This window comes from Otolemur garnettii, unplaced genomic scaffold (assembly GCF_000181295.1).
Source record: "Otolemur garnettii isolate 467f Iridium unplaced genomic scaffold, OtoGar3 scaffold00028, whole genome shotgun sequence".
Taxonomy (NCBI): domain Eukaryota; kingdom Metazoa; phylum Chordata; class Mammalia; order Primates; family Galagidae; genus Otolemur; species Otolemur garnettii.
The window spans coordinates 11,237,580-11,264,312 of NW_003852423.1; the positions used below are offsets into that span (position 1 = coordinate 11,237,580).

A 26,733-nucleotide genomic window follows, 5' to 3' on the forward strand; every position below is an offset into this window, starting at 1 on the left:
GTGATGGTTTCACAAATTGTGATTAACCTGGTAATTCTGCAACTTGCTGGTCTTTCCCAGTTTACAAATCAAAATCTCTGGGGAAAATCAGAGCTCATTCTGATATATGATATAATGTGAGAATCACTAATCTAGGCAAAGTTTCAAGTATGCATTTTGTACAGAATAATGGCTCCCCAGAGAAATCTATACCGTAATCCCCAGGACCTGTGAATATGTTAGGTTATGGGGCAAAGGAGGATTAAGGTTACAGATAGAATTAAGAGTGCTAATCAACTTGGCCTTAAAGTAGGGAGATTATTCTGGATTATCTGGGTGAGCCCAATATAATCCCGAGGCTCCTTTTAGAAAAGGAAGCAGAAGATGAGAGAGGAGGCACCGTGACTATGGAGAACAGCACAATGATGCGATGTGAGAAGGATTTCATCACCCTCTGCAGGTTTTGAAGATGGGAGGAGGAACCACAAACTAAGGAATTTGAGCAGCCTCTGGAAATTGCCAAAGGCAATAAAACAGATTCTCAGTTAAAGCCTCCAGAAAGGCCACAGCCCTCCTGACCCCTTGAATTTGTGTTGAACTTCTGAGCCGTAGAACTGTGAAATAGCAAAAACCAAGCTGTTTTAAGACACTCAGTTTGTGGCAGTTCATTACAGCAGCAATAACAAACTAAGACAAAGAGGTTAATGATAAGCAACTGTAATCAATGACACTGATAGATATGATATAAAAATACTATGAAACTAATTTATAGCTTTCATATGAAAGCTATATCCCAATTATGGCCCAAGAATATGGGGGAAGGGGAAAGGAAGGGGAGGGGAGGGGGAAGGATGGGTGGATGGAGGGTAATTGGTGGGACCACACCTATGGGGCATCTTACAAGGGTACATGTGAAACTTACTAAATGTAGAATATAAATGTCTTAACACAATAACTAAGAAAATGCCATGAAGGCTATGTTAACCAGTTTGATGAAAATATTTCAAATTGTATATAAAACCAGCATGTTGTACCCCATGACTACATTAATATACACAGCTATGATTTAATGAAAAGAAAAGAAGGGAATGGTTTCTGAAAGGCATAAAGTTTAAGAGATTTTTCGAAACACAAGAAAAATTCCACCTGTTAGAATGAGGTCCTATTTCTAGGCTTCATTTATATCAAATGTCTTTAAGACAGTCAGTTGTCCTGGTTCTTTTCCTGTTTCCTACTGAAGGTCCACTAGCCACCCTCCACTGGCTCTGTGCCCTAGTGGGCAGACTTCTACCGACTGAACCACCTGACTCCTCACCCTCTGGCTTCCAGTAGGGTTTCATCAATGGCAGACACCAGCAGGAGACTGGAGGACGCTCAAGGTCAGTACCCAATGGGAGGCACAAGTTGGAGACTGGAGCAGGCTCAAGGTCAGCATGATCCTAAAGGTGTGTCTCCTTCAACTCCTATGTGCTCTAGCACCTCACTTGCCTCAGGCAACAGCAAGTAAGAAATAGTGAGAAATAAACATCCCAGTCTGAAGCCTACCATGAGCTCAACCAAGAAGTTCTGGGTTCTTTACCATTTCTCACAGGCCCTGTTGCACCACAGATAACTTAGGGTGAACTATGCCACAGGCTGTGTAGTTGAGAAAACAGGAATGAGAAATGAAGAAAACATAACTCAGTAGAGGCAATTTAACTCGAAAGCTATCCTGGATTAAGCAATTTACTGAGTTATATTACATATGCTACACTGCTATATGCAAATAACATGCAAATATAACTACCACCCTCCATAGGGATAGTTTTTTCTTTGCTTTCTCTGGCTTCTAAATCCAATTTGGAGAATAAAAATAGAAAATTACTCTGTGGTGGGATAAAATTTGTTTATGCATCATGGCATTTCTCCCAATACCCCTCCCCCAAGGGCACCCTTAAGATTAAACTTTTTTTGCTCATGCAGAATTGTGTGACCTTGAAGTCAACTAAATAGCATAGGTGAAATACAAAGACATGTGTCTTTAGGTACCTGGGAAGGTGATGAGCCCTCCTCCAGGAAGCCATCCTAGATAACCAATCCTCCTACCTCTTCACCTAAGGCCCACAGAGTTCAAGTTCAGTTCCCTCTCCTCTACATCCGCACGGCACAGTACATGCTCAATTAAAGGATATTGAGCGCATGAAGGAGTTCACAGACCGGGTAGCCCCACAAGACTAACACAGACCCAAATTCATACAAGCTTAGACACATATTGCCTGTCAACTTCGGGAGTCTCCTCACTCCTTGTCCTCCTCCAGCTCTCCATCACCCATCTCTGCCCCAAGTGCTTTTAGAAAAAAAGAACAACAAAAATATTGGAAGGGGCAGTGCCTGTGGCTGAAGGAGTAGGGCACTGGCCCCATATACTGGAGGTGGCGGGTTCAAACCCAGCCCCGGCCTAAAACTGCAAAAAAAAAATAAAGATAGGAAGAAGACTGTGCCAGGAAGAAGGTGGTAGTATTAATACTGCAAATACGCCTGCAAGGAATTTAAAAATGACCCCCGGCCCCTTTAAACTTTTGTTTCCTTCCCATAAACAGGAACAATACACAGAGTCACTAGCACTTACTTTTAGAAAAAAATATATCCTTTAGATTTTCCCCCCTCAAAATCCTGGAGGCTAACGCTTCCACCCTGGTCGGCACAGCCGGCTCTGGAGCAGGTGTGCCTGCTGTGGGCACTGTGGCAGGCCTACCTCGGCGGGGAAGAACCAGAAGAAGAGGTTGCTGTTGTAGGTCTCATTCACCGTGATGTAGCCGGCGTAACTGTTCACATTCTCTTCTATGGAAAGGGTGACCAAACTTGCTTCTTTCCCTGGGGAGTGGGGAGGAATTTACCCAAGGGTTAGAGAAAAAGACCATGTGAGCCTTCTCAGTCTTGGTAGGGCTCCCCCAGGGGCCATCTGGGACCAGTGATGGGGAAGGCTACAGAGGAAATGGCAGGACAGGTAGTGACGCAGCCAACTCCAGCCTGCCCACCGCCAGGCCCACATGCTCCACAGGCACCAGCGAAAACGTTATGCCTTTGCTGGGGAGACCCCAAATATGTTTTATAAGCTGTAATAAGGCTTCTTAGAAAAGAAAAGGAAGTCATTTACCACATTTTATGTAAACTGAGGTATTCACATTGGGCCGCGTGGAAAGGGATAGGATAAAGTCACCTGACCCTACAGAAGTGGAGTGCAAGAGAGAAAATGCAGCTAAACAGGAGGCCTGTGTCATCCATTCTCGTTTTCATAAAGGCCAAAGTCCTGCCATGTCCTTGAAAGGAAGTGGACTGAGTCATGTGTGGCTGGGGATGGTGGGGACAGCAAGGCAGTTCAACAGAGCATGACTTCGTGGTTGCTGGGTCGGGGGGGAACAGAGCAGTTGTAGAGGGCAGAGCCCTGGCTTTTTATGCAACAGAGGCACAGGCACAGGGTAGAGAGACTGTTCAAACAGCTAAGGACAGACACCCAGTCTTCACCCAGTGAAGAATACTAAAAGGAGCTGAGATGAGGCCACTGTGCCAAGAACTTTCATTATACAGGAGGTGCCATTATTATCCCCACTTTACAGATGAGAAAACTGAGGCTCAGAGTGGTTAAGTAATTAGCCTGAGGCCACACAGCCAGTGAAGGAGAGCTGGAATTTAAACCTAGTACTCAGACTGCAGAGTTTGTTCCTTCCCTCACCCTGCTACGAATGTCAATTAGACAGTTAGAAGGTGTAGGTGGCAGGGAGTGGGAAAGGAAGTAGTGATTAGGAACAGACTGGAGAAGGAACAGAAAATAGGTAGCAGGGTGTGGTGGGGAGGTAGAAAGGGAAGTTTGGGTTAAGGAGAATCCTTTACGGGTGGCAGTAAATGAAAAACGGTTTAAATCTGAAACGTATTAAGCTGGAGCTATATTAAATCTGAGACCGATTAAGTCAGTAGGTAAGGAAGCTCAGTCCTTCCCCTGAAACAACAGAACATACCTTCATTCACTCTCTGGAGGGGGGCTGCCCGCATCTCTCCCCAGCTCAGCACAGACATTCAAGGACCCCATCATTAGGGTAAAGTAGGCCCTGGCGAGAATATTTACACCAGAGTAAACAGTGCTGCAAATCAGGACTCTGGCTCCAGGGCTGCTGGTTAAACTTTGACCAGCACAGCACTGCCTTAGGGATACGAGTTCTTCTTTTTTAAGTAGGCCTGTCTGCCAAGAGGTAAACCCGTGTCTAGACCACACAATTCCTTTCTCCTAGTACTCTGCTGAGTAGTACCCAGTGCTACTACTGGCCAGCCAGTGACGCTGAGAGGGCATTTAACCTGCCTGGGCTTCAGTTTCTCATCTGTGAAAGTCAGACTGCATTATAGGAAAGTCCACCCACAGTGACAGTCACTTTGCACAGTGAAAAACCCATGCAAAGAAGTGCTGGCAGGTAGGGCACAGATGCTACTGTTGCCTGTGAAATGCATCCACCGATTAGGACAGGCAGCCTCTGGGAGCAGAGGCGGTGGTGGGACAAAGGCAAGGTGGTTTCCTGAGGGTTGTCCCAGGCCACCACAATAGGTAAGAGCATGGGGCTTCCTAGTAGGACAGACCTGGGTCGGTAATCCTAACTAGCTCTCCAGCAAGGCACTCATCACTCTGAGCCGCTTTCCTTCTGTGCAAAACATGGATACAGATTCCCCTACACTAGGCTTTCTGTGAAGATCAAACAGACAAAAAATGCACATGAATCCTTAGCCTGGTGCACTAAGTATAAAATGAGGGTCCGGTCACTAGGATCATTATCATTAGCCTGTGGGCCACCCCCTGCGAAGTCTAGAAGATTTGCCTTCTTCTGGCTCAGCCCAGTTCTCCCAGGAAAAGTTACTTCATCCAACCTCTGTCGCTCTCCTTCTCTGCCCCATGAGACCTATCCTTCCCCACTAGGAAAAGGTAAAGACAAATGAGAGGGAGGATCTTAAGAGAAATTAAAAGGTGATTGGAGAAGGTGGTGTTGGCCTTGGCCTCCCCTCTTCTCTCCAGCTGCCATTCCCCTCCCCTTCACTTCCACTCCTGATTAGCCCCTCCAGGGCCAGGCTGCCTTTAAAACATTTGTGAAATATTTTTTTAGCAAAACCATTGTTCTCAAAATCAAACAGAGATGCCTTTACCACCACGACCACCACTAGGAAAAGGAGGGTAGAGAAATGAGTGAGAGGTAAATGGGAGGGAGAGAATTCCAGAAAGAAGACAGAGAAAAATGAGAAAGGTCAGAGTATAATAAGAAAAGAGAAAATATATAATAGAAGGGAGCTGGAGGGAATGGAAACAGAGGAGAGGATGATTGAATCAATCTATCTCTCTGAGACCAACACAAGGTCCTTGGCTGCTCTCACAAAGACTCAGATGTTCACTCACCCCACCCCCCACCCTGGGCATGCCCACGTGCTTCTCTGCTACCTTGAACTTGGTACCTGTCAGGCCTTCCCTCCTATGTTAGGAGCTGTTGGAAAGCAGGGAATCGGTCTTATTCATCTACCCCTTGGGACTTAGCATGCTGATTTACACCTTGCAACATTCAATAAATACTTTTTTTGATGCATGACTGTTAAGGAGTGTGTAGACTCGAGCAAATGAATGAATGAACTTGAGCCCCATGGACAAGGCACTAGGATTAGCTTATTCATACAAGAGCCTCCTGAAGGGAGGCAGACCTTACGGAGATCTTGAGAAATTTAGAACTTCTCTCTGGCCCACAGAAAAGTATTCTGCCCCATGCACATTTTAAACTTCCACTAGCTAAATCACAGTACAATAAAGTTTTTTCAACTGAAATGATTTTTTGTGTTTTTGAACATCCTGTTCCTCCTGTCAGAGTCTACTAACAGAGTGTGGAAAACAAACTCCCAAGATGTAGAAATGACGATCTTTCTGGCACCATGACTCACAACTCAAATGTTTAAAATAGTTTAAAAAAAAGAAAAGGAAAAGGTTATCTTTGAAGTGATTTTACTTCCTCCTTATGATTTACTGCTGTTACCAGTGTTGGTGACATTAACACTCTCAAAAAGATTGGAGTGTAACCAATCTTGGACCAGCTAATCAGTGTCAGACTTACCAACGCTCGAGTTACTCCCTGTATGAACAAGACAGCAACAGACCATAATAATAAATTAGGACCTAATAGCAAAATATTATTTAACGTTGGTGAAAATGCAGTGTTTGTAAACATGATAAAATTTGCCTGTACGTTCATTTTGTCTCAGAGAGTCATGTTTTATTCTAGCTGCAGAGAAAATAAACATGCAATTACAATTACATAAAACTAAGCTAGCTAATTGGGGATTAAAAAAAAAATAAAAATGCCCTTGTCTTTGTGCAAACTACTGTTTTTCTCAAAAATGTTCCATTGCGATATTAAGACTCATGTTCCTACGGTTTTGACAGACTCAATAAACAAAAGGGATTTAGGAGAGTGAGCTGACCATCTGTCCAGAGCTTCCTGAACTTTCAGCAAAGCGGATGAATAAAATTATCCTTAATTATGTTGTCAGGGCTGCATTTGAATACCCAGATGTACCAGATTGTAGATCAGCCACTTAAAATTCCATTCGAAAATTTTGACTGTGTAACACAACTTTCGAAAGTGACATTACATGCAGATTTAATGTTTTAAAAGTTGTCATTCATCAGATGAAAATCTATCAGTCTGGGCACAGAAGGACAGAAGATAAAACTCCCCTCCCCCCTTGGAATCTTTCTCTGCTCCTGCGAATACCCATAACTGAAGGATACCCATAAGCAAAAAAACAGGAACAGGAGGGCTTTGGACAATCTCGCAGATGGAGTTCTGTGTATTCTTTGCACTTGGTTCTGCCAGCTGCATGACACAGACACAGCCAGGGTCATTTCACTTAATGCCTTTGTTTAAGCTGTGTGCCTCATTCAGTATGTACAGACCTGTCTCTTTTTACCTAAATCTTACTCAACATCCTCAAGTCTGGAGCTGGTCCTATAGCACAGTGGTTCATACATGGGGTCATAGATAGGTTGACAGGTACAGGTTTTCATTCCATCTCTCCCTAGTTTTATGGCCCTGGGGCAAGATACTTAATTTCTCCAGGCCTCTGTTTTCTAATCTGTAAAATGGAAACAATAGCTATGCATTCTTCCTTAGGGTTAGTCTAAGAATGACACAAACTAATGGATATAAAACACAGTGCCTGGCACACAGTTAAGACTCAAATTTATATTCCACTAGTATTTATAGAATGCTTAGTGTGTACAGGCACTGTGCTAGGTCCTGAAGATATAATGATTAAATATTAGCTATCTATTATTTTTACTAGTACTATTACAGTACTATTATCTTCTCTTTGGATTATGCCAACCTGGTGGGATAGTTTCCTTCTCAAAATTTCCAGTACACTCACCTCAGATGTAATACTCTGGCACCTGTGTATGCACTGCCTTATTCCTTAATTGTTTCATGTGTGTGCATCTGGCCATTTCAGAAGCTCACAAGTTTTTTAAACAAAGAGAAATAAATCATAGGAGGCAAACTATAGAGCCGAAGTGAGAAGATTTGGGTCCATCTCTGTGACCCCGTCTCTATTATGTGCATCCCGTTGGGAGAGTCACTTAAGGTATTTGAGTTTCTATTTCCTCCTACGTGAACTGGTAAGATTTGGTTATAATGATTTTTTGAAACTCCTTTTCATCTCTAAATTAAATGGTGTGCCTTGGTTTATTCCTAATAAACATAAATCTATGTCCTCAATATTCACTTATTAAGGGAGCTGAAATGGGTGTACATGATCCAATTTGGTGGGTGTGGGGTCAATGGTATTTCACTTCTTCGTATGCATCTTAGCAACATCAGCACGGCTTTCCGGGACTTTTCTACACGAAGTAAAAAGGAGTCCTTTTTACAATACACTGAATACCTTGTCAAAGGGTTTCATCGTTCCTCAGAAAAGAGATGAAACTTGCAGCCAATGGGTATTGCAGAAAAAGACATATGAACAGGAGTACACATACCCTTCAAATACAAGAATGTCTTGGTTTAAAAGAAAAACTGAACCACAGTGACATCCTATTGGCTGTGAGTATTTGTCAAATGAAGAAAATTTGCTCTAACTTAAACTTCCTTATGGAGTATTTAAATTTATTTTTGATCTTTAAAATGATCATTTCCAGTAAACTTACACATTCCCATCAGAGCTACCAACGTACCAGCTTCCCAAGTACCAACTCTGCCTTCCCGCCTTTGTCTAGAGAGAAACTTACTTAATGATCTCCAGCAATGGCCCCCTCACCCCAACCAGCTCCCACACTCACCCTAATCATTTCCAGCAGCAAAAAAACAAAACAAAAAAACCCCATTGTCTCTTATCCTCTTCGAGATCCTTCCCCAGCTCCATCACTCCCCCGCCATCACTCTACTTCTCTGCTTCTCTTTACACACTGCTCCTCAGAACTGCAGTCTGTGCATTTTCATCATATTTTCATCACATCTCTACACCTTGGGCAAGTTGTTAAATCTCCATCTTATTAAAGGGATAACTGAGGCCTAGAAGGTACAGGTCACCTGCTAGATGAGGAGGCACCGGGGTGCCCAGAGTGAGGCTATCTAGGGGTGAATCTTTACCTATTGGTGAAGGTTGGTCTGTGTGAACTCTGGCATTAACTCAATCTCTTTCTGCTTTAGTTTCCCATCTGTAAAGTGGGTCCACCTCCCGGGGTTGTTGAGATGTTTAAATGAGTTCTTGTAGAATGCTTGGAAGCAGTGACTGCCTTGAAGTAAGTTTTAATATTAGTATTGGCGTTCGTAACTGCCCCCTGGGGGACAAGCACTCTACTAGTTTTATAAACTGAAATGCTGCCATTCAGCCCCGTAGATAATTCACCCCTAACTCTCATGTTAGTTCAAAACTCTGATAATATATGACATCATTATTAATATTTGAAAGCAACTGAGTAAAAATACCAGAATGTATTTTTCACCTTGTGGAATAATTGCTTTAAAAAAATTACTGAAAGTATAACCAGTGGTTTTCTGACTTAAATTAAACTTACCTTCCTTGATCTTCCCTTCTTGAATATAAGGGGTAAGAAATACTGCCTTTCCAAAATCTCCCAGAGGTGGCATGGAGACCTGGGTACTTCTGTATATGGAGCGAAATAGCCCGTCACAGGGGCTGGGTCTGGACAGGACCAGCAAAATGATCGCTTTCCACATAGTACCAGCCATTCCCTCCGGGTCTGGGAAGAAAACAACACCCGAGAAACAAGTCAAAAGAGTAAATATTTACCTACCCCTCTTACAAGCAAGAAATTCATTTCCTCACTCAAAAAAAGAACAAAAGTATGTAAAAGCCCTTTACCAAGCACCTGGGATACCGATGTGAAGAAGACTCAATTCCTGCTCACCTGTCAATTCAGGCTAATGAGGGATTGATTCTTTAAGGGATTCACAATATAAATATAATTGGCATTTTTAAAAGCATGTTCTGGAAAATGAATTCATTAGAGGATTAGAAAAAGCCTCAGGACAGCAAGGACTCTGTAACTGCCCACCAAATGAGTGGTGAGACCCTTATACCACCACAGGAGGGCACAGAATTGAGTACACATTTCAGGCTGAGAGATTCCAAAAGGCCTCCCCAAGGTCAGATGTGAATTAAACGGGGGGTGGAGCACAGATCAAGCAGAGAAATCAGGAAGGCATCACTGGTGGGTGAACACTGTGGAGGACGCCGAGACCTCAGGCATCCAGACACACTTTGTAGGAAAATTTAAAAGATCCGATGAATGGTTTTCTTCTCTCTCTCTTAAAAATCACTGAAGTTTGTATCCAACAACAAAAAAGAAAGAAGGAAGGTTCTTAAAACTGTTGCTAGGCCCCTCCTGAAGTTGTGAAATCTCCACCTTATTACTGGGATAACTGAGGCCTAGGAGGTCTGGGTCACCTGCTGGATAAGGGGGCACAGCAGAGTGATCTGGGTGAGGCTGGTTACCTAATTTATGATTAGGTAAATTCAAGATATCAGGCCCCTAACTGTTAGCACAAAGCTTTCCAAGGATCTTCAAACTTGATGTTTGCTTAGAATACTCATCTGGGGTGATAGTAATAATGGCATAGTAAATAACACGATGATTTACCCAATCTTGTACCTAAATATGTAAATTGGTTTACAGCGAGATTTCCTATGTATTTTTAGTTGAATTGAATGTCCTAATAATTCCACCAGTGTTAAAGAAAAATTATTTGGTGACATTTGTTAAGGAAAATAAGGAAGACTTTATTCAGGATAATGATAGGTATAGGGAACCCTGCAATGGGATCTCGCAGTGGGGGAGAGAGATTGGGATCAACTCCTAATACAGCATGGGCAAGTAGGAATTTATAGCCAAAGTATAGTGTGAAGGTCACTGCATAGAATATTGCCTAGAAGAAACATCAGGGTTAAGGTGACCTGGCCAAACCAACCTACCAGAATTTCCATTGACGACAGGTCAGAGTTATCAGTCATCACCAGGGGGATGGTGGAGTTCGAGGTACCTGATCAACTATAGAGGATCAAATGTCCAGGATGGGAGGGGGGCTGTTGCTGGTAAACTAGCTGTGCAGAGTTCTTTGCTAAAACTGGATTTCATAAGGAAGTGCACAGACGGACCTAGCAGAAGACTCTGAAGCCTGATTAAAATTTGGCCAAGCAAAGAATCTTTGTCACTGGGAAAACGACGACTACTTTCACCTCTTTTTTCTTTTTTGAGACAGAGTCTCACTTTGTTGCCCTCGGTAGAGTGTTGTGGTATCACAGCTCACAACAACCTCTAACTCTTGGGCTTAAGCGATTCTCCTGCCTCGGCTTCCTGAGTAGCTGGGAGGACAGGCACCTGCCACAATGCTGGGCTATTTTTTGTTGCAGTTGCCACTGCTGTTTTAGCTGGCCGGGGCTGACGCCCTACCACAGGAGCTGCCCACTTTCACCACTTTTTGATAAGACGCATTTGACTCAAAGGAATTTATCATGCAAAGACATGAAAGTACAGAAACTAGAACCTGATTCCAATTGCGGCTGGAACCAGACGAAGGGGAGTGATGTGCCGGGGCGCAAAGTCAGATCTCATCTCCATGTAAAATCTTGAATTTTTTTAATCATGGATTTTTCTCTGCACTATACAGATTTTCTCCCAAAATATGGCAATAGAATACTATTTATCTCAATTACTGAGTTTGGGGACACTTTCTTAGGTTTTATACCTGAGACATGTGCCTCCCTTGCCTCACCCGTCCTGACCCTGGGATTATGGTAACTATGACAGCACTGTTAATTACTCCTCACTCCTGCTATTTAAGCAGGACTTAAGTTCTTAGTTGTAAATTCTAAATAAAATACATGAAATGTATAACTATTCCACTCACTCAGCTTTCTGGATGCAAAAAGAAATCTACAGTTAGGGAAATATAGTGCCTGCTTTTGATGTTCAGTGCTTTAAAATGCTAAGCCATTAGAACATCTTAGAAATATTAAATGTGCAAAGATCTTTTAACCATATACTTATTACAACCCAATTTGACATAATATGAAAATATTGGTTGCAGCAAATTTTAAGAGCTTTTCAGCTACATTTCCCCGATAAGATAGATGTTTATAATTATAATTTGGTTGAGTATATAACCCTTGTCATGTCTCTCAGGGTTAAGGTAATAGAATTTCTCACACTTTAATGTAAATAGGCCCAACCAAATACTGTATGGAGATAAAAAATTATTCTTGTCTATTATTGGCTATAATAAAGAACAAAGCAAATTCAAAAACTGAAGATGCCCAAGGGTAAATATTCGCTTATGGCACTGTTAAAACATTTTTGTTTAATTATGTGAACTTGTTACACTGGGTGTTTTAATAGCAGAGCTACTTTCAAGGAATGCCTAAAATGGACAATTTTATTTCCTATCTGGTTGGGGGTGGGGTGGGGGAGAGGAAGCAGCACTAAAAAAATAGAAGGAGCTCTTCCAGGAAGAGGTTTTTTCCTGGGGACAGAAACAAGAAACCAATCGTGCCATCTAATTTCTCAATCTTCCTGCTGCCAGTCTCTGACCCCCTTTAATGGAAACCATTAATATTTAAACAATATTACAGCATTTCCCTTGGAAGCAGATGTTGACTCAAAGATGTTAAAGAAAGAGGTAAAACTGGTCTTGCTTTGTTTTTTTTTACTTATTATGGGTACTTGTTTTAATTGACATGAATCTAATACATAAGGGCTGATTCAATTAAGTAGGTCTCATTAACATTTCATCTAATAACTATCCCAGTCCTGGTGTCCCGAGTAGGTGAATTAAAGTGACAACGTATTTCATTTCACAGCTCTCATTGAATGGAGCTCCTGAACTGCACTTAGCTGTCATCCTCATAAAAATGAAAGCTTTCATTGTGAATGGAAAAGTGTTTATTTTTTTTTTTAACATTCTTCTCAAATGTTTTTGTTTAACCTAACTTGGCCTGAATCTTTTTATTTATTGAGAATGTATTAAGCACTTTCTAAGCCAATAATCCCTGCACTAGATAGAGGCTAGAAAGAGAAAAAGAAAATCTATTAACCTTACACTTTATCATATGTACTCGAATTAATGTGAAAACACTGGTGCTATTTCCAGTTCAAATATATCGTATTGAAGGATTCAAGCAAAAATACTCCTCTTAGTAAGTGCTTAAAAACAGAATAAAATGTAGGTTGATACAAACATTGGCAGAATTAAATAACCTAGAGGTCAAAAGTATATGATTTGCTGAAACTGTCTTACTAAACCTTAATCATGGGTTCAATGTGTAACTTTCTGATATTAAACTAAAGCTATTTATCACAGTATTCTTTAGAATAATAAAAACTGTTATTAATTTAAACTCCTAACACGAAGACATCAGATAAGTAAATTACTGTACACCAAAAAACGTGGAATTATATATAGCAATTAAAATCACTCTACTGAGAATGTTTTAGAAAATGATAAATATTAGGTAAGAAAAGAGGATACTAGATTGAGTAGTTTCTCCTTATTTAGTACTTCTGAATAATTTCTAAATTTTCTATAATAATCTCATAATTAGAAAAAAAAATAGTTTTGTTTTGCTTTCTTTAAAACAAAGTGAAGCAGCTGATACACATGTCCAAAACAAAAAAAACTGCTGGTTCCTTATTCCTTATTCCTACCTGGTTGTGACCTCTTGCGTTTCCTAGGAATAAGGTTCTGTTTAGCTTCTAGAATAGCTTCCTCTTTCTCTAACATTCTCTAAAGGTGTGTCCTGATTTCTCAAAGCCACAGAACCTCAGAGACTCAAAGTAAATTTTCTCTTTGGTAAATTAGAAGACTCTGGATAAATGTGAGATGCCGTTATAACAATTCTTTTTATATTTGTATTTAATTCTGCCTGGAGTAATAGAGTCCGTAATTGGTATTAAGCCAGTATTAGTTGACTTGATGCATTTAAATAATGAACCATATTTTAGACCGACATGAGATATTCAATTTTCCTGTGGTCCAATTCCTGCATCTTTGGAAGGAGTAATTAACTTTATCAAGATTACACCGCTGGTGAGCTGTAGGGCCAAGACCCAAACCAGAATTTATCTATGGTTTGAAATCTAATCTGCTGTCCATTCTCCCATATTTGGTTACAATTATAGTCAAATATTTTGACTGTTATTGTCTCAATAAATAATAGCCTATAATACTCCTAAGCCCCTTTCATAGACTGTTAGAGGCTGCAGTAAAGAAATGAAAAAATGAATAAGCAGAAATTTTATTATGATAATTAAGTTTTCTAGAAGAGTTTGGTTTTTAAAAATAGCCCCCCAAAAATCCAGGTTCTGCCATGACCTTGGACAACGCAACAACTTCTCTGGGTCCCACCTGGTAGGCCACAGCCTAAGAGGGCTGATGGTTAAATTTTCAGGAACTTTAAAAGCCAGCCATTTAACAAAGCCACAGTTAAAAATTAAAGTTTAGAAACTTACTGAATAAGTTATATTTTAAAACACAGGTTAAAAATACTCAAAACTTACTTCCTCATTCTTCTCCTACATTTTAATATTACCTATTATCTGGAGCTATGTATTTTGTATCTGTCTGGTGGACAGATGACATAATGGCTTCCTTTCTCTGCATCTGCTTCCAACTGCGTTCAGTAATCTCATCAGTAGCTTGAAATCAGCTCTGGTAGGAGTGTTTCCACCATGGAAATCAGCAAACACCACAAATCAGGGCATTTTCCCCCAGACGGCCAGTTGTTAAACATTTACCTGCACATATTAGCTTCATCGTCCTAATTTTCAAAATGAACTAGACATTACTTTCCATCAGCTCACACTCCCCGTTGAAACCACGATGAATCCTGCCTGGTCGTCTTCTGTGCTTGGCAGCAACTGGTATCATAGCCAAACATGCCAGGCCTCAAGAAACCTGAATATACCACTGAAAGGTGTGTGTTCTACCAATAAAAAAAGAATCAAACCCCAAAACTCCAGAATGAGGACAAAGAAACAAAGAGTAGATATTTAAACCAGCCTCTGTTCTTCCCTGCGATCAAGTAATAACCATGATAGTGGCAATTAAAATTGTGATTTTGATTTTCCTGTGGCAAACTTTCTCAATGTTTGCATATCAGTAAAGGATTTGATTTGTCCATCAATTTTAAAGCTTATCTTAGCAGGATATAGGATTCTGGGCTGGAAATTGTTTTGTTGAAATAGATTAAAGGTAGATAACCGTTGTCTTCTGGTTTGGAAAGTTTCACTTGAGAAAGTCTAGGGTCACCCTGATAGGTTTGTTCAAGTAGGTCAATTGGCAGTCACTCTTTGCAGCTTGCAGAATCTTTTGTTTTGTCTTGACTTTGGATAGGTTCATTACAATGTGTCTTGGTAGAGTTGAGGCGACCTGGGGTCTGATATCCCTCTGAAAGGAGTGTGTCAGAATCTTTGATGATATCTAGGAAATTCTCACTTATAATTTTCTCCAGAATGGCTTCCATTCCTCTGGGGCATCCTTCTTCCCCTTCTGGGATTCCTATAACTCACGTATGTTTGAACACTTTATAAAATCCCATAATTCTGTCAGTCAGTGAGCATTCTGCTTTCTCTCTCTTTTTCTCTGACTCTTTAAGTATCAGAGCTAGCTCAAGAGCTTTGGCTTCTACCTCTGAGATTCTTTCTTCTGCATGGTCCAATCTGTTACTGCTTCTTTCTACTGCTTCTTTAAGTTCCCTTAACAGTAAGTTCCCTTACTGCTTCAATTCCTTTAGCTCTGCTATATCCTTTCTATGCTCTTCATACCATTTATCTCTTATTCAATTCTGTTTTTGGATTTCCATTTGGTTATTTTCCACTTTCTCAGCAATTTCCTTCATTGTTTTTATCATCCATATTTTAAATTCCCCTTCTGTCATTTCTAACATTTCTTTATTGGTGAAATCCTCTGCACTAGCTACCCCATGGTCCCTGGGAGGGGGGTTGCTCTGGCCTGGCTCTTCATGTTGCCAGGATTTTTCTGCTGTGTCTTCCTCATGAGTGTTTCCTTTTGTTTGTTTCCTTGCCCTAATTTTCCTTTCACTTTCTCTTGCTCTTTAAGTTACGGTGCCTCTGACCTAAGGTGTTGATGTGTCCTTTCGGTACAGGACTAAAAGGATGAGAAGATTGAAGGGAAGGGAGAAAAGATTAAAAAGAGAAAGAAAGAAAAAGGAGAAAGGAAAGGGGTTGAGTACAAGGGAAGATGGACAAAAGAGGCACGGAAAGAGGGAGACAGGAGTGATAGAGGTGTACAGTAGGGCACTTTGACCCACACCTTAAAAAACCCCCAACCTCTGGAGGTGCTGGGTTGGGTGGTTCTCTTGAGGTCTGTAGCTCTTTTCCATTCTGGCAGACACAATACCCCATATCCATCAAATAGAGAAGAAAACAAAAATACTACTATTCAAACCAAAAAATCGAGGGGGGAAAGCTGAAATTAAAAAAAGAAATCAAACAAACAAATAAAAACAAAGCAATATATATCTTCCTGAACATTGCCTGGGCAACAGGTGATCTTCTGGGGTATGAGATGATAATCATAATGCTGATTCAGCTATATAAGATGGAGACTCAAGGCCTCTATTGGCTACTTTGCCCTCTAGCCCTGCAGGATTGAGAGCCTGATTCCCTCCTCAGCCTGCTTAAATGACACTTTAAACCAGGACCCTCAACTAAGCAGAGGCTTTCCCAAGAAAGCACGTGTTGCTGGGATCTCTCCTAATGTGGCTGCCACCTATCAGGCACACCAAACTGGCCTCACTCTACACCCCTGAGGGCTGAGTCAGTCTCCTACTGCCCAACGATGAAATCCCTGCTCTTCCCCGGTATCTTAGTCCTGGCCTCTGGGTGCTGTTCACAGTCACTTGATCACTTACCCATGGTCTTCCAGCTTGGATCTTTCTCTCTGGGACCCTGAGGGTGGAGCCTGCATGGCAGCCTTCCCACAATGGCTGATCAGCCCCCAGTAGAAGAATGAAAACTCTTTTCTGACGTAGCGGGTCAGTCCTGGACCCTGGACACCGCTCGATGTCACTTGCACACTCGCCCAAGTTCTCCCAAGGTAGCTCAACCAAGTGCCCAAGTCCAAAAAAAGAAAACAACCCATAGGGAAGGCCTTCCCTGTCTGCAGTCTGGCTTTTGTTGTAGCTACAGCCTTAGCAGCAACCACAGCCTCAGACCAGATGCACCCACTCACCACTTCTCCACTGCTTTTGTCCTCCTCCGGGGGTCCAGAAGTTTCCTGTTGCCTCCATGTATTCCCAAAGGGATTTTTCTGGACAAAGCCCACAAGCCAGAGGTGCCTGGAGTCCTCTCTCTCCAATCTCACTGCTCCCAGTTGAAAAGAAGCTGTTATTTGGCCACCATCTTGCCCCTCAGCTCCTTCTTATACTTTCCCTTATTACTTTCCTTATATTTAAGTAGCTTTACAAGTTCTAATACACTAAAAAAATTTAAAAAAACAAAAACAAAAACCTGCCAACTACTAACAGACGCTTCCATGAAAACGTAATAAATAAAAGAAAGGTACAAGGAAGTGGTTCTGCTACTTAAAAAGATTCAGTAGCAATTCAAAATTTTTCAAGTGCATCCTAGCATTTGAGTCCTATAAAGGGGTATTGTGAAACATTGAATTAAATACCAACAAAAATCCCAAATCTGGCTACTTTACTAAAGGATTTCCATGCTAACAACAACAACAAAACCCCCCACTTTATTCATCTTCCTTAAGATATCATTTTAATTTCTCAAATTGATATTTGAAGGACTCTTCCCCCAGAGCGGACACAGTATCTGACTCACAATGTAAAGGGCAACCTTTTGCCGAAGCGGCACTGGCACTTACACACCTATCTCCCTTTCATGGGCCACCTCTCTGGCATCTGACAGTGGTGGACAGTTTCTCTGATGAATTGGTTGTCCCTATCTCTGCCGCTACATCCTTAGACTCGCAGAAGGAGACAGACGAGAGGTATGTGGCAGGTGGACAATTAGGAGAATCCGGGAAAGAAGAAAATATATTATCTGACTCAATAGTAAGGAGCTTTCCCTTGAAATCTCCACTCCAACCATAAGGAAAATTTGAGTTGGATAGGAGTGGAAAATAACATGTAGACATGTTCCTAAAATGTTATGAATAGCTTTGAAATACAAAAGCCACCTCCCTGATCAAAGGCATCACCACGATCGTGATACCAGCAATAGCTACAAAATACTGAACCATCTGCATAAGAAACTGGGCTAACTGCTTTATAGTTTTCATTTCTAACCCTTACAAGGTAGGTAGCATTATCCTCCCATTATACAGATAAGAGATACTGATCCTCAGAGAATTTAAGTTACTTGCTCAGATTCACACAGTTGATAGATGGTAAAGCGAGGAACTGGGGTGTCAGGGCTCAGAACATAATACCTCCAAAACATGGCGCCTTGGCGTCCTGAGTATTTTAAGCTGAAGAAAATTGAGAAAACAGAAGCAGGAAGGCCACTCTCTGATCTTTCCCCACATTTTTGTCCTGAGATCTGACCAGATCTGCTGCTGGAAGTAGGTCATAGACCCTATTTCAGAGGGGTCCTGCCCTATACCCAGGGACCCCTCTGGGAAGGAGTGTTACACAGAGACAGAAAAGAATCTGAACAAACAGGCCTGCTACCATTAGAGTATACTTTTTGTCCTCCAATAGCACTTCTGCATAACTGTCCATAAAAATACACAGATTTTTCTGGATACACAAGGGAGTAATATTGTCACTGATTTACACAGTGACAACTCTGGCTGCTGTCTGGCAAATAGATTTTAGGAGAATAAGGATGGAACCAGGACACCAATTAGGAAGCTGATGTAATAATCCATAGAGAGATCAGGGAGCTGCAGTGAAGGGGAGGAGAAATAGGTCAACCACATTCTGAAGGCAGATCCAACCATTATTTGCTAATAATCCAGATACAGTGGCGGAGGGTAAGGGAAGAAGAAACAAGGATGATGTCTTTTGCCCTGAGTGACTGAATGGATTATTATGGGTTGAATTGTTCCTCCCCCCAAAAAAGATATGTCGAAGCCCCAACTCCCAGTACCTTAGACTATGATCTTATTTGGAAATAGCATATTTGCAGATGTTATTAATATTAGTTAAGTTAGGATAAGGTCATAATGGAACAAGTGGGGCTTTAATATAACCAATATAACCATGTCCTTATGCAAAGAGGAAGAAACACAGGGCCAAGGTCATGGTAAGACGGAGACACAGAGAGAGAAGATGGGCATGTGACCATCGAGGAAGAGACAGAAATGATTTACCCACCAGCCGAGGAGCACTGAGGATTGTTGGCAAACACCAGAAGCTAGAAGAGGGGAGGAAGCATTTTAACCTATAGACGCATAGGGTGCATGGCCCTGCTGCCATGTCGATTTTGAATTTCTACTCTCCAGAACTGAGACAGTACATTTCTGTTTTTCAAGTTACCCAGATTATGGTATTTTGTTACAACATCCCCAGGAAGCTAATACATGCATAGCAGGACCATTCCTGGAGGTTGGGGAGGCCGCTGGGGTTGGGATGAAGGGTGAGAAGGTTCAAAACCCTAAGAGTTCTACTTTAAGTTGCCTGTTAGGTATTACAAGTGAAAATTCTGGGGGCCAATAATAAAATGGAAAAGGGAGGCTAAATTGATTTCTTATGTAAATATGCCCGACATTATTATAAGCTAAGATTGTCAACCAGGTCCTTTATGGAATAGTAGTTCAGCAAGATATTAATAGATTTATAAGGAAAAATGTTTGGAAAATTCTGTGTTAAATGAAATTAAACAGGCTTCCTGTTACAGAACATCTTAGAGCCTTTCACTAATGGAAAGCACGTGTTTCTTTGACTTGGCACTATTCTTAGACAAGTCTTAAGGCCAGAGATTTGTATAACACATATCCAGATGAGTAAACTAAAGGCCAGGTTAACTAATTTTCTCAAGCCCCATAAGCCATTAAGTAGTAAAGCTGAAATTTGATGATCCCAAAGTCCAGATACTTTCAATATACCACTATATAAATGATATACATATAACAAAATCTGCCTCAATACACAACTTTTGATGAAAACAGAATGCTGAGTAAACTGGATTATTCTGGCAAAATATATAGGTACTGAAATTACAAGTGATTTATAGTTATGTTATTCTGCAAAGAATCAAAAATCATGGGCCCAAAGACTGCTTCATAATGAATTTCCATTACACGTCCTTCAGTTTTGAAAGTAACTTTTTGAGGGCAGGGGAAGCTGCCTATCCTTTAGGACTTTAAAATATCACGGCAAGGCATTGTCTTCCACTAAGGGAATTTTAATAACATTTGCTCAAGGAAATGTGGCCCTGTTCTTTTTAGAATCAGCTTCATTTTTTATTATCTATTATGACTAATTTTTCAAATTAAAAAAATTAGGATAGACAATGTGGCCAATGCAAAGGTAAGTTTGGGAACAACAGACAGGGACATTTTATATGAGGATAAGCCCAGTAAATCTGGCAACATCACCATCTCAACGGTCACCCCCTGAGGCGGTAAGAAGCATCTCTCTGATTCTAAAAGCGCTCCCATTATTAGTAGCAGCAACCACTATATAATACTTTCTTATGTTCTTCTAGTACTTTCCTCAGCTCTTCCCTGTAGTCCTCTCATTTGACCCTTACCATCTTGCTCTGTAGCTAGGACTGGAGTGCAGTGGCATCATCATCAGCAATCTCAAATGCTTGGGCTCAAGCAATCTTCCTGCTTTAGGCTCCCAAGTACCTGGGACGATAGGTAGGTACCACCAATGCCAGCCTAGTGTTTTCTATTTTTAATGGAGACAGAAAGTACAAGAGTCAGGGAGTACGAAACATGGTACATCCTCCATAGTACTCCCTCACTCTTGCTCAGCTTGGTCTCAACTCCTAAGCTTAAGCCATACTCCCACCTGGCCCTCCTAGAGTGCCAGGATGATAGGCATGAGCCACTGTGCTGGGCTTGATCCCACCCTCATACTTCAAAGGGTGCAGCTCTTCAACCGAGGCCCATGCTGACTGTACCACTTGCCAGGTGATGACTCTCCAGTCCGGACCTGAACTGAGACAGACTCCAAGTTGACTGGACCACCCACTCGGTCACTGCATAAATACATCCTGGGCTCCTACTGTGTGCTGGACTCCAGTCTAGACACAGGAACACAAGAGATGGTGTCTACTTTTACGAAGTTTGTTGTCTAATGGGGAAGAGAGAGGGATAAGAGCTATTAAGAAAACTGAAGCTGGATAAATGAGACAGTGTGGGGTCAAGGAGTGACCCTCTGAGGAGGTGACATCTGAGGATGTGACATCTTGGCAGATCTGAAGGACAGGAAAGAGTTCCAAGTGCTATTTGGGAAGGAGTTCCAGAAGCAGTGACTGCAAAAGCCATTGACAGGAGACAGTGAAGACAGAAGCTGAGCAGCTGGTGTGGCTGGGGTCCATCAGGTGACAGTCAGAGGGGTACACAGTGGGACCATGTGTCTAATCTTGCAGGGTGTTTTAGGGGCTTGCTTCCCTCAGCTCCAGATGTCTCCATCCACGTCAAGGGGGTCCAACAGCATAACCCTCTGGAGGACAGTGGGGGTGAAGGCAGAAAGATTCATCTGATGAGTACCTTTTGGTTAAACTGGCCACATGAGGCTCACCACACTCCGTCCCCCCGCACGGAGGGACGCTTTTCTCTCTTTGCCCTGTGTGGACCTGTGGATTGCTGGGCAACTCTGCTCAACTCGGCTTCAGTCATGGGACACCCCTTCCCCCAACGGGAAAAGCGCCATTCCAGCCCGGCTGCCCTCAGTAACGAAGGTGGCGTTTTGCTATACATCTGCCTCACTCTTCTGTCTTATTTCTCAAGTTGTTCAGAACTCAGGCTAGGAAGAGGATGTACTATGTTTTGTCCTCCCTCAGAAGGCGGGACAGAATGAATTTAGGCTTTATTCTAAATGAGAACAATATGCTCCCCGTCTCTATTATCCTGCAAACACTTCATCATATGTGCAACTGAAGAAAGGCACAGCTGACAGCATCAGCTTCATTCACCACATCAAGAATTTAAGGTTGCCTATGGTCTGGCTTCCCCACACCAACCCTGGAAACCTGAGCAAGGCTGAGCCTGAGAAAGGAGCTCTAAAATCCAGCCAACCACAATGTCTTCACAGAGCTATTCGAAGGGCATCCCCTCATAAGGATTCTAAAATCAATCTCGCATAGTCTCCAAGCTGGAGACAACAAAGCCCACAGACTGGTTTGTCTGGTCCTTCGCCCTTGAAATACCTTCTAGCATTGCTTCTGTCAGCCGTTTTTGAAAACGAAAACACTGTTTTGACTTTTCTTGCTTGCTGGATTCTGACTTCTGTCACCTTGCTAAAATTACTAACAATCTCCATATTTTCTAATTCCAAAGAAAAATTTGTCTTTATCTTCATGGACTTTCCTGACATGTTGCTATGATCCTTTTTCTAAATTCATCAAGGCCTTGCTTTATGTAATATGTACTTTCGTGGATCTTCCAGCATTTTCTCCCGTGTAGATAGTTCCCTTTTCCTGGGCCTTCCCCTTAAATGGTGGGTGTCCTAAGATTGGTCTCCTTGGTCCACAGCTTATCAAACTTCCACACACACACTGTAGGGTGGTCTCATTGCTTTAACTAGCATTTTCCACTGACAGTCAGACTGACAGATCTTCTCTAAGGCTTCAGGCTCATCTCTCTAATACCCCACTGAGGATTTTTGCCCACTGTCGTATGGTTGTACTAAACTCAATATGTCAAAATGGAACTTACCTTAATCCTTCTGTGGAAACATTGAACAATTTTTGTGTATTTTCATTCCTTCATGAAACCTCTCTCAAATGCTCTCATTTTTTAAAAGACATTTTTTTAAAAGATATAAATTCCATGGCCCAAGAAAACAGGAGAGACAACATAAGGAGGCTGATGAAGTTTTTTTTGTTGTCAGATGGAAAGTAAACAGGCCATATTCAGAGAATGAAAGAAGAATATAAATGAGAAACAAGCTAATTCACAGGACCGAACCGCAGAAGGTCTCAAAAATGCCAAGTACTGGACACCGCAGGAGGCAAAACTGAAGCATGGGCTAGAGACAGAGGAATCAGTGAGAGTCGGCAGCAGGGCAGCAGCCCATAGACCCTTAGATCCCCCCATCCCCTAAGGCCGGGAGAAAATGCATTCTTTGGAAAATTTAAGCAGAGACACGCTAGGCTTGGGAATATCAGAAACAGTGAAAGAGGAGGAAGAGGCGGCCTCCTGAAAACTGACACCAGCCACCTGAGCACTCTTTGATATGAAAGTTGGCAGCAAGGACTATATGCCTCCACTCTTCATTCTTGACCAGAGACTAAAGGAGAGTCTTCTCTACAGTGACCGAATCCTCTTAGAGACAAAACCTGCACATACTGGCGTGTGTAGTCATCTAACGAAATGTCTCAAACCCCACCAGTCATCTCCGGGGAGATGGTCCTCCAAACAATGGAATGTCCAGTCAGCAACTTAGTTTCCCATACTTAATCTACAAACTGACTGCAAGGAACCACCAGACATGTGAGGGACGCCTCCGACTGAGTAGAAAATCTAAAAGAAACAATATGAAAATTAAAAACAGCAAGGTATGGAGCAGAAGAACCCTTCAGAACCATAAAATATCTTTAAGGAGATAAGAGAGGCTATTACATTTATTCAACAACACTATGCTATTTTAAAGGGAATTTAAAAAAAACCCACGCCCCTGAAAATTAACATATGATAAAAGAAATTTGAACAATTTGATAAAAGGACAGGGCAATAAAGTCACAGAAATTGCACAGAAAATGTAACTGAAAGACAAAAGAACTTTTAAAAAATAGGAGAAAAATAGAAAATGAGGAAGTTGGTTCCAGAAGACCAGTATCTGACTAGTGTGAATTCCATTAAAAAGAGAAGAGGTAAAATTCAGAAGGGGAAAGTATTAAAGAAATAGTACAAAAACATTTAGCAAAAGTATAGACATGATTTTCTAGCATTAAAGAAACTATCAATTTCCTGGGTAGAATGGATCTCCAAAATAAGGAGATAAAATTCAGAAGGGGAAGTTATCAAAGAAATAGTACAAAAACATTTAGCAAAAGTATAGACATGATTTTCCAGAATTAAAGAAACTATCAATTTCTGTTCATGGAACGGATTTCCAAAATAAAGAGACTCATCATAAATTTTACAGAGAGGAAAAGAAATCACAGCAAAATAATCAAGACCCAAAATGGCATTGGACTTTTCAATAGTAGCACCAGTAGCTAAAAAATAATGGGGGAAAAATTCCTTCTAAATTTCTGGGAAAAATGGTTTTCAACTAGAATTGTATACTCAGCCAAAGCATTAATCAAGGGTAAGGGTGAAGTAAAGAAATATTCAGAAATATGTAAGATTTTTAAAATTAGTTCTCATAAACCACTTCTCAGAAAGCTCCTGGCAGACGTGGTCCACCAAAAAGAGGAAAGAAACCCAAAAAGAGAACTTCATGGGATCCCAGAAGCGGAAGCTTGCGCCAGAGAGAGGGGACCTAAAGTGAGACTAATTTAATGTTATGTCACCTATGTATATGTATTATGTTGACAACAATCAAAAGTAGTGAAGAACTCAAAAACTAAACTTACTATCTTCTTCCCTAAACTTGGCCTCACGTCTCTATTTGCTGTCTTGGCTGGAGATATTCCCATCCACTCACATGTTGAAGGTAAAAGCTCAAAATTAGTTCTTGACTCATCTATCTCCCTCTTGCTGCCTTTCCATAATTGCCAGCTCAATCTAGACATGTTTCAAACCCACTCTCCCCTCTCCAACTTTACTCCCCCAGGCTAATCTAGTTCCTTAGCATCACTTGCCTGAGACTATTGCAAATCTCCAAACTCATTTCCAATCCTGACCTTAACTCCTAGTTCCACACATCCCTTTATACTCATTCGCTGTGGCAGCTCCTATTTGAGGAGACTATGGAATTTATAGCATTTAAAGACATATTACACAGCAAGAGATAACCAACACAGACACAGGGTATAAGCATAAGTAGGAAGTGGAGAAATAGGATTGAGTCTAGAGAAATCAGTAGAGAACTGATCACAGGTTTGCATGGGATATACTAGGAGTCTTCTTTACCCTCCAGTGAGTAAGAACAGTTGAAGAGTTGCATTTTGGAAAGACTACCACGGCCATACTGTAAAGATGAACTGAAGCTGGGAAGATACAGGGCCCTAGAATAGTGTGGAGAGGGCAGACTTGAAAATTCTTAGCGGGCAATATTGAAAGAACCTTGCAAATAATGACATATTATAGTTGAATTAGAACAAAGAATAGAATAACTCTCAGATATGACTAATACCTTCCACTACTTGACATTGCCATGATTTCAGTTAGCATGTGTGTGTGTGTGTGGGGGGGGGGGCGAGAGAGAGACAGAGAGAGAACCCGAGAAAGTGAAAATCAGCTCAGCTGCTAATCAGACTGAGATGTTCCCAGCAGAACATTGCATTCACAATGTTTTGCATACCAAGGCCACATTGCAGCTGTAGATAATTCTTTCTGTTGAGCAATTCTGGTTTTCTTACAAAAGCCATGGCCACTTGGCAGCAGCCAGGGCAAACAGCCCTCTCTTCCCTGAACCTGCCTTTGACTCACTCAGCAGGACACCAGACTTCTTAGAGGCCTCTTCTTAACTCCTTGATCTCTTGAGTATGTATTTTCCTTTGCTGCAGGTAAGCTAAGAAAACCAACTCTGTGTCATTACAAATGTTTTTCTAGTGGTCTCTGGTGCTGAGAAAAGGTAGAAATGTTCGAGACCATAAAATAGAGACAGAAGAAACAATAAAGCCAGACCATAAAGGGTGGCTGAGGGCTCCCTATTATTCAGACACAAGTAGGAGACCCTCTGCCACAGTTCCTGAAGGTACAAGGCTCCAGCCTTCACTAGGTCAGCAGGTGCATCCTTAGATAAGTCAATCCACATCTTCCCCTGGATTTCAGTCCCTTCATTTGTAAATTCTAGGATTAGATTGACCATCTAATTCTCAACGTCCCTCCCAGTTGAGATTTCTAGGATTGGAATGAAACTCCCGGGGGCTTTGAGTCACAGTGATAACCCATACAGGTTGCCTTGATGAGAGAACGTCCATGCCTGCTCTGGGTGCCCAGAAACCTACATATTTCTGTCAGAGTGTTGTCAGCAAGGCTGGTAACCTCCAAAAGGCTTTTTATTTATTTATTTTGTTTTTCTTTATCAGTTGTATTAAGAACCTATATTTTATACATGTCGTTTCCAAAGACCATTATCTATTTATCTAAAAGGCATTTGTGATAATAATTGTTATTATTATTATTTTATTGTTGGAGATTCATTGAGAGTACAAGAAGCTAAGCTACACTGAGTACATTTGTTAGGTTAAGTCCCCCTTATATTGTATCTTGCCCCCAAAAGGTGGGTCACACACCAAGACCCCCCCAACCCCTTCCCACCTTCCCGCTCTCTACTCTTCCCTTCTCCCACCCCCCCTTCCTTCTCTCTCTCTGCTCTTCCTTTCCCCCACCCCCCTCACTCTTTCTCTGCTTTCCTCTTCCCTCACTATATACTAGGTCATTAATCATCCTCAATATCAAAATTGAGTACATAGGATTCATGCTTCTCCATTCTTGTGATGCTTTACTAAGAAGAATGTGTTCCACTTCCATCTGGGTTAATACAAAGGTTGTAAAGTCTCCATCTTTTTTTTTTTTTAAATCCACATGTATCTGAAAATAAGATCGCAACTCCTCTTTTTTTCTGAATTCCATTTGCATGAAAAATAAGGGTCTTCCAACTCTTAACTCGGAGTTTTAATTTGTCTTTTGAAGCTAGGTGTGCTTTCTGCAAATGGATGGCTTGTGTTTTTTAATCCAATCAGCCAATCTATGCCTCTTCAGCAGGAAATTCAAGCCATTAACATTTATTGAGATAATTGGTAGTGTTCTATTCATCTTATCTTGTGAGAGTCCATTACTTAATTTTATTTATTTATTTATTTTTTATTAAATGATAGCTGTATACATTAATGCAAACATGGGGTACAGTGTAGTGTTTTCATATACAATTTGAAATGTTTTCATCAAACTGGTTAACATAGACTTTGTGTCA

General features: G+C 41.4%; 1 protein-coding gene across 1 annotated transcript in view; it reads right to left on the reverse strand.

The window, feature by feature from the left end:
* The window catches only part of CPVL (carboxypeptidase, vitellogenic like), a 115,032-nt gene extending 105,808 nt beyond the window's left edge, over positions 1-9,224 (reverse strand). Inside the window, exons 1-2 of the mRNA XM_003788609.1 lie at positions 9,050-9,224; positions 2,714-2,832 (exon numbers count right to left, since the gene is read on the reverse strand). Of these exons, the coding sequence (XP_003788657.1) occupies positions 2,714-2,832; positions 9,050-9,224 (294 nt within the window). The remainder of the gene's footprint in view (positions 1-2,713; positions 2,833-9,049) is intronic.
* Positions 9,225-26,733: the final 17,509 nt, after the last annotated feature.